This window comes from Mesoplodon bidens (genome assembly GCF_964165515.1).
Source record: "Mesoplodon bidens genome assembly, chromosome: 9".
NCBI lineage: Eukaryota > Metazoa > Chordata > Mammalia > Artiodactyla > Ziphiidae > Mesoplodon > Mesoplodon bidens.
This window is the reverse complement of record NC_138166.1, coordinates 8,733,352-8,745,778: the sequence shown is the minus strand read 5'-3', so window position 1 is coordinate 8,745,778 and position 12,427 is coordinate 8,733,352. Positions and strand designations below refer to the sequence as shown.

The window sequence follows — 12,427 nt, the reverse complement described above, 5'->3', positions numbered from 1 at the left end:
GGCTCGCCTCCCGCCTCCTGGGCTCACAGCCACTCCAACCTGCCATCATCTTTTCCCACGATCTTTGGAAGTAGGGGGAAATCATTTAAACAAAGGATACATGATCGTTAACATTCCAAGCAATCACCGTTTCACTGGGACCAATGGGAGTGCTTGAAAGGAATGCCACTCATTAGCATGTGTGTGCTCAGGCATGCTTTTTAGTTATTTGGCTGTACATGTTATCTTAAAATTACTGTCACTTAATTTGGAAGTCCTACACAGAGCTAAGCCACCTGCATTACTCACCCACCGTGTCCACTGCATTTGCGGCCTTAACTCTGGGAGGCCCTGTTTGCCACTTGTAGCCTCCCCTCGCATTCCTGTGGTCGGCCACCAAAGGAGGAACAGGACAGCTGTGGGAAAGCGGCCCAGATCTCCCTGCTCATCCTGTGAGCCTGGCCAGCCACACAGAAGAGAGAGGGGAGCTGTGGGGGGAGGCAGGCAGTTTTGTTTGGCACATTCTCTGCTCTTTCAAGTCTTGGGTTCAGGCCAGGTTACCTTGTTCTTCTCCTCCTCTTACACCTGCCTTCTCTGACGGGTCAGTTGGAATGGAGGTGAGTGAATGAACAAGAGTGCTTCCAGCTACATTACTGGTTTTAAGATAAGCTTAAGTCAACACGGTTTAAGGAACATTGCCGAGTACCTGGAAGATACCAAGCTACGGGCTGGGACTCAGAGATGAATACAGTAGGATTCCTATCACCAAGGACTACACAGCCCAATGGAGGAGACATATTAGTGTAATATGATCATAGAGATAATAGTGTACGATGTGTACAGTAACAGGTGCATCTAAAAATACAGAAGCAATGGAGAGAAAGAATTAATTCTCCCTGGAGATGTCAGGCAGCCACAGATGTGGACCACTGAGATGTTTTAAGGAAGAATGAGAATTCTCCAAGTGGACAGGAGAGAGAAATTGAAGCTAGGGCAATATAACGTGCAAAGACATGGTATGGAACTGTGTTAGTTTTCTATCGCTCTCACAGCAAATTACCGCAAACTTGGTGGCTTAAACACAAATTTATTATATTATAATTCTGCAGGTGAGACGTCCAATATGAGTCTCAGTGGGCTAAAATCAAGGTGTTGACAGGACTGCATTCTTTTCTGGGGGCTTTAGAGGAGCATCTGGTTCTTCTCCTGTTCCAGCTTCTAAAGGCTGCCCTTATTTCTTGTCTTGAGATTCCCTTCCTCTGGCAGGTCAGGTCCTTCTCACACTTCCAATCTTTCCTTCTTCTTCCATTTCATATCTCTGACTCAGCTAAGAAAGATTCTCTGCTTTAAAGGACTCATGTGATTAGACTGCACCCAGCCAGATAATCCACAATAATCTCATCTTAAAGCCTATATCTGCAAAGTCCCTTTTGCCAAATAATGTAACAAATCTACACAGGATAGGGATTAGAACATGGACATCTAGGGGTGGGGGAATCATTCTGCCTAGGTGGTCTAGAACTGAAATGGTCACAATAGGTTGAGAAAGAGAGGAGACAGGTTTGGAGAGGGTGGCAACTGCCAGATGACGAAGGCCCTTGTAAACCATGTAAAGGGACCAAGACTTAATCCTGAAGGTGACAGGATCCTCTGAAGGGTTTTAAGCAAGGCGAACATTGTGTTTTAGATAAAGCACTCTGCTGGCAGCGTGAAGGACAGATTCGGGGGGACACAACTTGAAGTAAGGAAAGTGCTTAGTTATCTACTGCCACTTTCTCAAGAAGAAGTGATGAAGACTTGTGTGTAGATTCTGTGTATTCTAAGGAACTATCTGATAATATCTAGTCCAACAGAATCTATGGATGAAATGCCCCATAATATCCAATTTCTCTCCAAAAAATGGTCACAATACATGAACATTGATATTGTATCATTTAGGTAAACCATTTCATGTGTTCCAGGTGTTAGATGAAGATGTTTATTGTTCTCTAACCCTAATTCCCATAGTCTTGAATGGCCCTTGCCCAAATAAAGTCCTAGCTTGTCCAATAACGGTAGCCTGTAGGCCCCTCTGTTCAGGAGTCATCAGCATGTAGGTAGGTTCAGACTGTGAGTAGGAGGTAGTTCAGACGAGGGGCAGTGAATGATTTTTAAAAAGAAAAAAGGTAATGACAAAATCATGGGCAACACCAACTTTTAAAGGAGGACCAGAGAAGAAAACAGAAGAGTAAGGAGAGAACCTTGAGACCCTATGTCACAGGAACCAGAGGAGGAGAGAGTTCAAGGAACAATGAACTGTAATAAGTCAATAGTAATACATGTCCTAAAATTATCAAGTATGATAAGGACAGAGAAATGTTTGAATTTAATAATTAAGAGGACACTGGGGCTCCACTTCTAATCAAGATGGAATAACATAAACTAGATTTACTCTCCTATCTGAAACAACTAAAACATGGACCAAATCAGGTGAAACAATGGTTTTCAGACTTTGGACAACAGCACAGGACAGTGATCCCTAGGAATAGGCAAATAAAAGAGTTGAGAACTACAATTGCCCCGTTTTACTACTTAGAGAGTGTTTCCAAATGATAGCATAGGGAAGGGATTCCAAACAGAGCCAGGTGGTCTTGCTGATTTGAGGAGACAGAGTTTGGGGTTCAGGGAGGCCAAGTTGGCTAAAATCTACAGGTGAGGCAACGGAAGAGTTTCAAAGAGAGAGAGAGAGAGAGAGCGCTCCAGAAATCTGCCGAGGGATACTGATCAGTGCATGCATGTGAGGACACTACTGAGGCTGGGAAAGAACTCCCAGAGAGGAGGGAATGGAACAATACTTGGAGTTCATGCAGAGCCATGAAGAGTTCCTGTTAGGAGGTTAAGAAGACCTGCTGACCCAGCAGAAGGGTACTGACTCAGTAGTGGGACCAAATTAGCCAGAAAAAGGATTATTCTGGACTTCCTTAACAAAGTTTAAAAGCAAGGCTTGAAAGGATCAAACTGTTTCCAAGAAACTTAACTGTGACTCACAAAGCCCCCAAGTATTTAAAGGAATACTCCTCCCCCAAAAAGAAAGAAAAATCCATTTCACAATAGTGTAAAAAATCACAGTGTCTGGCATCCAATCAAAAATTAGTAGGCGGGCTTCCCTGGTGGCGCAGTGGTTGAGAGTCCGCCTGCCGATGCAGGGGACGCGGGTTCGTGCCCTGGTCCGGGAAGATCCCACATGCCGTGGAGCGGCTGGGCCCGTGAGCCATGGCTGCTGAGCCTGCGCGTCCGGAGCCTGTGCTCCACAACGGGAGAGGCCACAGCAGTGAGAGGTCCGCGTACCACAAAAAAAAAAAAAAAAAAATTAGTAGGCATGCAAAGAAGCAGGAAAATATGACCTATAATGAGAAGAATCAATCAATGGAGTAGACACAAAAATAGAACTAGTAGACAAGGACATTAAAACAGCTATTATATATATTTTGAATGTAGGGGGAAAGGTAGAGGAAAACATGAGCATAATGAGAGAACTGGAAGTTATAAAAAGAGCCAAATCAAACTTCTAAAGATGAATAATACAACATTTGAGATGAAAAGTTCACCACATGAGATTAAGAGCAGATTAGACACTAAAGATAAAGAGATTAGCGAGCTTTAAGATATAGCAAGAGAAACTATCCAAAATGAAACAAAAAAGACTGGAAGATAAAAATGAACAGAACATCAGTGATCTGTGGACATCAAGTGGCCAAACAAATGATTAATTAGAGTCACAGAAGAAGTAGAGAAGGGGACAGAAAAAAAATATTTGAAGAAATAACACTTGAAATTTTTCCAAATTTGAGGAAAACTATAAACCCACAAATTGAAAACTTTGAACAAATCTCAAGCCAAAGAAAACCACACCAGGACATATCCTAAACAAATTATTGAAAAACTGTGATCATGAGAAAAATATCAAAATCAGCCAGAGAAATGAGGAAGTCACCTGTCAGTTCACCAGTCTAGTTAGTGATGGAGCGGGAGCCTGGTCACCATGGATTGGTGAGTGACTGGAAGGTAAGGGAGTGGAGATAAAGGGCAGAGACAACTCTTCTGAGAAAAACTGAAATGAAAGAGAAGGAGAGAAAGAAAGGGGTAATTACGTGGGAGCATAGCGTCAAAGGGGTGTTTTGTTTTGTTTGTTTGTTTTTAATGAGATAGACTTGAGCAAATTTACAGGTTGAGGATAATGTTAATGATAATAATAATAACTAACATTGATTAAGCCCTTATTTGTGTACTAGATACTATACTCAATACCTTACATATATTGATTCATTTGGTCTTCACTAGAGTCTTATGTAATGGGGGCTATTTTTGTCTCTCTTTTTTTTTTTTTTTTTTTTTTTTTTTGCGGTAGGCGGGCCTCTCACTGTTGTGGCCTCTCCCCTTGCAGAGCACAGGCTCCGGATGCGCAGGCTCAGCAGCCATGGCTCACGGGCCTAGCCGCTCTGCGGCATGTGGGATCTTCCCAGACCGGGGCACGAACCCGTGTCCCCTGCATCGGCAGGCGCCACCAGGAAAGCCCTGTCTCTCTTTTATAACTGAAGAAGCCTGAGGTAAAGATTGATTAAACATTACTCTTAATTACAGAGTTAAAAAAGTAGCAGAGCTGGAATTCAAACCAAAGTCCACTTGTAACGTACTTGACTTCTATGTGTTGAGCCAGCAAAGTAGGACAAGTAGAGGTTATAAAGGAGAGAAGGTATAACTGATGCCTGGGAAGAAGTAGGAGAGTATATGTTTGAGAGCACAGGTGGATGGGTTGGACTTGACAGGAGGAAAGGAAGATTTCAGTTTTGAGATGTGGGGAAAGAAGTTAAGAGTGGGTGTAGGTGTAAGATAAATGGATTCGTTGATGAGTTTAGGTGGCCTAATTTTGTTTGGTGAATGAGTTAGGTGTACAGAAAAGCTAAAACTTGATATAACAACTAAGGGGAACAGTCAAACAAAAAGAGTGATGAATCATTGTTGAGAGTTCAATTGCATTTGAGCAACGTCAAATGGCTATGTTGTTTATTTCTAGCCGTGAAAGGGAGAGGGTGAGAGGGAGATAAGGATGGTAAGGACTTGTCTACCTCCCACAGCATGGCAGCTATTTCTCAGGATGAGACCACCAGTAGGTAATGTCAAAGAGGCAACAGGAATAGAGTAGGCTAATAACAATGGTCACCTTGGTTGCCCTGCAAACACCCACACAAACACCTAATTGTTTCCTCATGCTGACCCCCTTCCAGATAAGTTCACTTGGTAAAAGCTCTTACTGAGCTATTACTTTCCTTGGAATGTCCTAAAATTTCAATTTTCAAAATTTTTTCCATATAATTACATGTCATCTATGAATCATGAACTCCTGTTAAACTTTGAGCTCTAGAGTAAATGTTTCCTTCCATTCTCAATTATGAACAAGGCAATTCAGTAATACAAGTATCTATTGTGAAATCACATTTATGAACTTATGACATTATATCTAACCTTTTGTTGTGTATACTCTTTGACAACTTAAGCTCGGGCTTTATGCTCTATTTCTTAGATTCTGCATTTTTAAAATGTGACAAACTTGGTTTTTGTACCCAGTTGTATCAGGCAGTGTGAAAATGCAACTATCTTTTCCACGTTTATGTTTATGAGCAAAGCATTTCATCTACTAGAATTGACTCTTTTCCTTTGTAAGAGATTTGTTTTTAGTAGAGTAGACCAAATAAAGATAGCTTATCAGTCCTCTTTCCCAACATCTATGACTTAACCTTTTCCAAGTTATGTAAAAACTACAAAGGCATATCAGATGTTTTGCCCTGTCAGCTTTCTTCCAGATTCTGGGGTACCAAAGGCAATGTGGCTGTTAGAGTGATGGAAATAGCGAATAGGAAAGGAAATCTCTCCACCTTCCTGCTTTTTCTGTGGTCATAAAACCTGCCAACAGGCATCCTTGGCCCACCTGCCATCAGACTTGGAACTACGGCTGTTTCAGATGAGACTCAAGTTAGGGAAAATACAGCTGAGTCTTCAACAAGTCTGAGCTAGAATTTGGCTGTATCTGCCACTAGGATCTGATCACAGCATCTGCAGGTTGAAATTCTGCACTGAATTCCTACTGCTTACAGCAATAGTTTTCAAGCATATTTTAACAGCCTTGTATTATTAAAAGTACTATGTACGCGTTGGAGAAAATCAGGAAACACAGATAAGCAAAAATAAAAATATAAAAACCATACATTCTTACTACCCAAAGGACATCATTTAAAAAATCTTAGTTCTTATCTGAGATCAGTACTTTATGGATAGTCTCTATTTGATGAATTGTCATCATAATCACTTCTAATTCTTTAAATGTGGTTTCCTTTCATTCTTTCAACATATTTATAATAGCTGCTTTGGAGTCTTTGTTAAGTCCAATGTCTACACACCCAAAGCAGTTTCCAACCTTTTTTCCTTGCACGTCTCATGACTTTTTGTTGAAAATTGGACATTTTGGATAACACTGGAGCAACTTCGGATTCTGATCCTCTCCTCTTGTTGCTGTTTTGTCTTTGTTATTGTTGTTCAAACATTTATTTGTTTAGTGACTTGGCTGAACTAATTCTGAAGTGTATCCTCCATAGTGTGCAGCCTCTGTTGTCTCTGTGTAATCTTTCCTTGTTTTTATTAAGTTTGGCTTCTTGGGTGCTGTGCTTCATAGCTTGGTCAGTCATTGATTAGCCAGAGATTGTATTTAAGCCTCCTGAGCCAGTAAAGGTTTCATCCTTTTCCACTGAGTCTGTATGTGGCTTGGGGACCACTTTCAAGGTTCAGGGCGTTTACATATCTGCCCCACCTTTAGCTCAGCGACGGACAGCTTGGAAGTACCCTCTCTGGTCACTCCTGAGAGGTCACAGCCTTGAGCTTTTCCACAGCCTTCTGGACCACCAGTACTGACTGTGATATTAGCAGGGTCCTCTTTGACTGTCTCTGGCCATGATTTCTCTGTTAAAATTCTGCTGATCTGCCTCCACCGGTATCACCAAGCTATAAGCCTCCTCTTACTGTTCATTCCTGTGATAGCTGTTGGTTTGTTTGTTTGTTTGTTTGTTTGCGGTACGCGGGTCTCTCACTGTCGTGGCCTCTCCTGTTGCGGAGCACAGGCTCCGGACGCGCAGGCTCAGCGGCCATGGCTCACGGGCCCAGCTGCTCCGCAGCATGTGGGATCCTCCCGGACCGGGGCACGAACCCGCGTCCCCTGCATCGGCAGGTGGACTCTCAACTAGTGTGCCACCAGGGAAGCCCTACTGTTTTTGACAATGCTCTGGGGCATGAATAGTCTACACTGTTCCAAGTAAAGTGAGCATTCTCAGGCAGGACTAGATCAGCCGAAGCTGGGGTGCTAGGGGACTCTGATCTTCCTAGGTTGCCACGCCTGCCCAGAGACTCCTTGGAAAGCAGGAGCTTGGGGAGTGGGGAGTGGGCACACTGAACGGCTGCAGCCGCCCCCCGGTGAAGCTCTTTCACAAATGGAGCTGGGCAGGAGGGGAGGTGGAGTGCAGCAGTTTTCTGGGGCTGCCCCACCCGCCTGAATGCATTTTCAGGAACAGGAAGTTGGGGGCAGTGGGCTCTTCACTGGCCGCCAACCCTGCCCGGAATAGTTCTTACACAACTGGGAGCTAAGGGTGATGGATGCAGCTCATGGTGCAAATGCCACCGTCGCCCACTCTTCTTACTGAGTTTCAGTAGATTTTGTTAAATAAAGGCCTCTCAATTTCTTGCACACCCTTAGGTCAATTTCCAGACACCGTAAATGGTTGTCTCAGATAATTTTGACCAGTTGAATCCATGTTTCTTTGAGAGAGAGGATTCATCGAGCTCTTCACACTACCATTCTGGAAGTTCCACCCCCTGGAAAGGGTCTATAATTTATAATTTTACTTATTTGCTTTAACTTACAATATAAAGAAAATAATTGCAAAATACCAAATATACTTTTTTATGAATAATAAAACTACTGAGTGTAGTTTTAAGCATTCTGTAATTTCTTTTGTGTCTCTCTCCTTGAACTGTGGGCTACTGTAGGGAGGCCCTATGTCAATTCACTTGTTTCTATTGTGCAGGGCAGTTGGTGGAAGGTAATGGTCTCTTCAGCCTTAAAACAAAATACTATATGTGTTTCTAAACATGTGATTCCATAATTACCTTACCCAATGGCTTACCTCCAGTGCCTATCTTACTAGGCTAGTTTGTTGGCTAGTTACAAGGCTAGCTCCCATGTGGCCTTCGTAGTACACACATACTCATATAAGCCCACATTCACACATATAACCTTTTCCCAGTTACTTTTCTCCTTTAAGAGTGCCCATATGCAAAGCTTTTTTTTTTTTTTTTAACCAGTTAGACTTTAAAGGTACAGTGCCTATGTCCTACACTCTTTTTAGGAGCCAATGACAATGTTTGTGATACAAAATAAATTATGTACTGGCTCAAAAATCCAGAAAGAAAACTGCAGAACCAAAATAAATGTGTTTAATTAAATATCTATAAAATCTAACATTAGGTCAACCCACCAACAGCAACTCAACACTTAAGAAGTTACACATGGGGGTTCCCTGGTGGTGCAGTGGTTAAGAATCTGCCTGCCAATGCAGGGGACACAGGTTCGGGAAGATCCCACATGCCGCGGAGCAACTAAGCGCGTGTGCCACAACTACTGAGCCTGCGCTCTAGAGCCCATGAGCCACAACTACTGAAGCCCACGCACCTAGAGCCCGCGCACCACAACAAAGAGTAGCCCCCGCTCGCCACAGCTAGAGAAAGCCCACACGCAGCAACGAAGAGACCCAACACAGCCAAAAAAAAATAACAAATTAAATTAAATTAAATTCAAAACAAGAAGTTACACATAAATTATATAGTGAGAAGTGGAACCTCCTCAAAGGTTTTAAAAATCCTGTTCCCCATATTTCGCTCATACATAAAAAAGAGGGTTGTGGGGACTGGAACCCAGGCCTGGCACCAGCTTGTAGGGCCTTCGTGAAAGATTCCAGATACTTTCACAAAGAGATGGTTGCATAGTGCATTTAACAATGTTTTTCTACCCTGATTTTGGTAGAGAAACCATGAAACCCCACTATGGAGACTCAGGCACTTGCATGTTCTCAGTTCCATTCATTCATTTGCTCACTCAGCACGTATATGCCAAACACCTACACTGCGCCTGGGGTTCTACTGGCTGAGGATACAGTGAAGAACAGGGTAACCCAGGCCCTTTCCTCATGCGGCTTTATACTATCTGAGGAATAACATTCTTTTGATCATAATAAATAAATATACTATTACAGCTGGTAATATGTTACGTTATGAAGTACAGAGTTGTCTGGGGGGTGCGGTGTATGTGGGTATGTCTTAGATATAGACTTCAGAGAAGGCCTTTTTATGGACTTTTAATCTTTTCAAGGCCTTTTTCTGGATATTGAAGCTGAGGTATGAAGAAAGAGTTGTAGTGAAGGAGGGTGGGAATGAGGAATGGCCAATGCAGAGGCCTGAGGAAGGAAAGAGGTTCCTGCGTTCATGGAAACAGAAGGCGGCCGGCGTGGCTGGAGCACTAGGAGCTGGAAGACGGTGCTGTGAACGGGGGCTGATGGGAGGCAAGCAGTGTCAGACGGGACCTCAGGGGTTGTACCGAGGGTCTTGAATTCTATTCCACTTGAAAAGTTTTGAGCGCCAAGCATAACAAGAGCATGTTTGATTTTTTAAAATGATCTCCACGGAAAGTAGATGGATAGGGGCCCTGAGTGGAAACACAGATGGGGAAGGGAGCAGTTGGAGTTTCGCTGTAGTCCGGCTGAGAGATGGTGTGACTGAGACTAGCGGGATAGGGAAGGGAGAGGAAAATGGATGGACTCAAGGAATATTTTGAGCTCAGAACAACAGGGCATTGAAAAACCCAAATCTTATCTTTAGTTCTATTTTTTGATGCCGTGTCACCAGCAGTCCAGTCAAGTCCAACCTAATGCAAATGCCCATTGCATATGGTAACCCTTTAGTGTTTGATGTTGTGTTATGATGTCTGTTGGCTACTTATCACCTAACTCAGAGAGTGAATCAAAAGTTCTTTTGCCAGAAATGAAAAAGGAATCAATAAAATCACTTTGTGTACCAGATACATTTTCATGTTTCTTTGACAGTAGAGGCAGAGACATCGTGGTACAGAGGAATGATCATGGATTTTTGGAGCTGGACCACTTGGGTTTAAATCCTGACTCTCCCTTTAACTAGCTCTATAACTTTAAACAAATTACTTAACCTTTCTAAACTTTAGTTTGAAATGGAGATAATTCCTGTTCACAAAACATTTTCAGGAATAAAATAACTCATGTACAACAGTTGCTCATACAAGATGCTCAATAATTATTAGTTCTCTCAACTTACAAATAGCCATCCTAGTCATCTATACTCTGTAGGTTGTTTGCCAAACCTAGAAATAGGGTTGTTTTAGAATTGAAAGAATTTAACTCAATTCCTTCCCTTGATTTACAGATGAAGCAATCACAGTCTTCATCTAGAGAGGTAAAAGAACTCAGAGGTAAAAGAACTTGCCCGAGAACTCAGAGCAGAACAGGACTAGAACCATTTTCTCTGAACACCTACCATCTTTCTAATATGCCTATTGCCTCATATGTTTCCTAATGTTTAACTGAAAGATTTTATGGTACATCCATATATTCATTTTATCTCTGCTTAAAGCATAAAGGGGGTGATGGCTAATAGTGGTCTTGTATTCCTGTGCTCTCTTTGCTAGTTACATGCCATGGGGAAACTTCCTGGAACCAGGATGGCAGAGTTAAAAGCCAAGTACACCTTGCTGCATGACACCGTGATAAGGTAGGCTCTTTATCGACGTGAAGACACCTTTACTCACATCTCTACTTCTTACTTGTAGTGGGACCTGTCTTATTTTTCATTTTCCCAAAAGCAGACTCTGAGACAAAGATTTGAGTTCAAGCGTTTTAAGAAGTGATACCAGAAATTATCGTGAGAGAGTGGGGAAGTGAGACGGGGAAGGGAGCTATCCAGCTGGGGGTGTGTTAATCTTCAGGTTAACATTGCAGGCAACTGGGGCTCAGTCTCACTGAGGACTCTCTGAGTGACTGTAGATCACGCCTCAGAGCTCTCCCACTGAAGGGTGAGGATGCTGGCGTATTTGTTCACTAATTTCCATCCTTCGTTGATCGAAGGTTGCTTCTAGGTAGGGGAGCTCCTGGCATTCCTAGCTTACCCTGTGAGAAGTCAAGCAAGTTCCACTGGCCAGAGAAAGCTCTCAGGCAGAGGCATACAGATGCTGTTGCTATACATGATAACTGTCCATCGAAGCTACAGGTGACCCCTAGAGTGTGCCAAGGGGACTTTGGTGAGGCACTGGCATTATCTGCTACAGGCCACTCCTGTAAGATTCTCTCCTCCCCACCTTTCTGCATCACTCAGAGGTGTAGGTTCTATGACAAGCCCAGCCTACATCTGCTGAGATTTCTGTCCTTACCACTCACCTGTTCCTCCTATCCCTGGCTACTCGTCTTAGCCCAGTCCTAATCAGCAGAGGTCAGAAGACTAGGCTTCAACGGGATAATTCAACAAGGTTTCCTAAGCATCTGCCATCAGCCACTGGGAATCAAGGGGGAAGGAGAGTGAGAAAGAAGGGGAAATCCTGTTCCGCTGCCACTCCCAAGCCTCTTCCTTTTCTCCACCTGCTGCCTCATAGCTTTGCATGACATCTTCATTAAAATCCAAGGAGAGACACAGTGAATAGAAACTCCGTCCTGTGATTCCCCAGCCGTCCTCTCCCCCGATCTCCAACCATTACTCCTACTTCTTTTACTGCCCATGCATTTGGCTCCTCTGAGGATGGGAGCCTGAGGAGGAGTAAAGGAGAAGATCAGAACTGCATCCCTATGTTCCCTTCACTGTGACTCCACCCCATACGTACTCAGCTCCATCTCCGTTCCTAACCAACCTCCAGTGTCAGAGAGCCATGCAGGACCAAGGCTATGGCGTTCTTTCTTTCTCTTTCCAGGTTGTGTTGCAAAACCATTACTTCCCTTCTGCTACCACATTTTAGCCCCTCCTGACCCCTTAAGTCCCTCTTTTGTGATTACAACCAACACCCACCACTCTCTCCCACCCCACTGCCTGGCGGGTGGGAGAGGCATGAAGATATAGACTCTTTACTCTTGCTGCTGGGGCCGTAGCAGGACAGATACAGGCTGGAAATGCTGGACTGAAATTGAATGAGTCTTCCATAGAAACCACATTATAAGAGTTGTTAAGGGGCTTCCCTGGTGGCGCAGTGGTTGAGAGTCCGCTTGCCGATGCAGGAGACGCGGGTTCGTGCCCCGGTCCGGGAAGATCCCATATGCCGCGGAGCGGCTGGGCCCGTGAGCCATGGCCGCTGGGCCTGCGC

The 12,427-nt window shown here is 43.6% G+C and overlaps 1 protein-coding gene across 1 annotated transcript in view; it reads left to right on the top strand.

Moving 5' to 3' along the window:
• CCDC146 (coiled-coil domain containing 146) overlaps positions 1-12,427 on the top strand; it is a gene marked incomplete at its 5' end in the record, with an annotated part of 113,893 nt that overhangs the window by 52,467 nt on the left and 48,999 nt on the right. Inside the window, one exon of the mRNA XM_081244969.1 lies at positions 10,772-10,854. Within this exon, the coding sequence (XP_081101095.1) occupies positions 10,772-10,854 (83 nt within the window). The remainder of the gene's footprint in view (positions 1-10,771; positions 10,855-12,427) is intronic.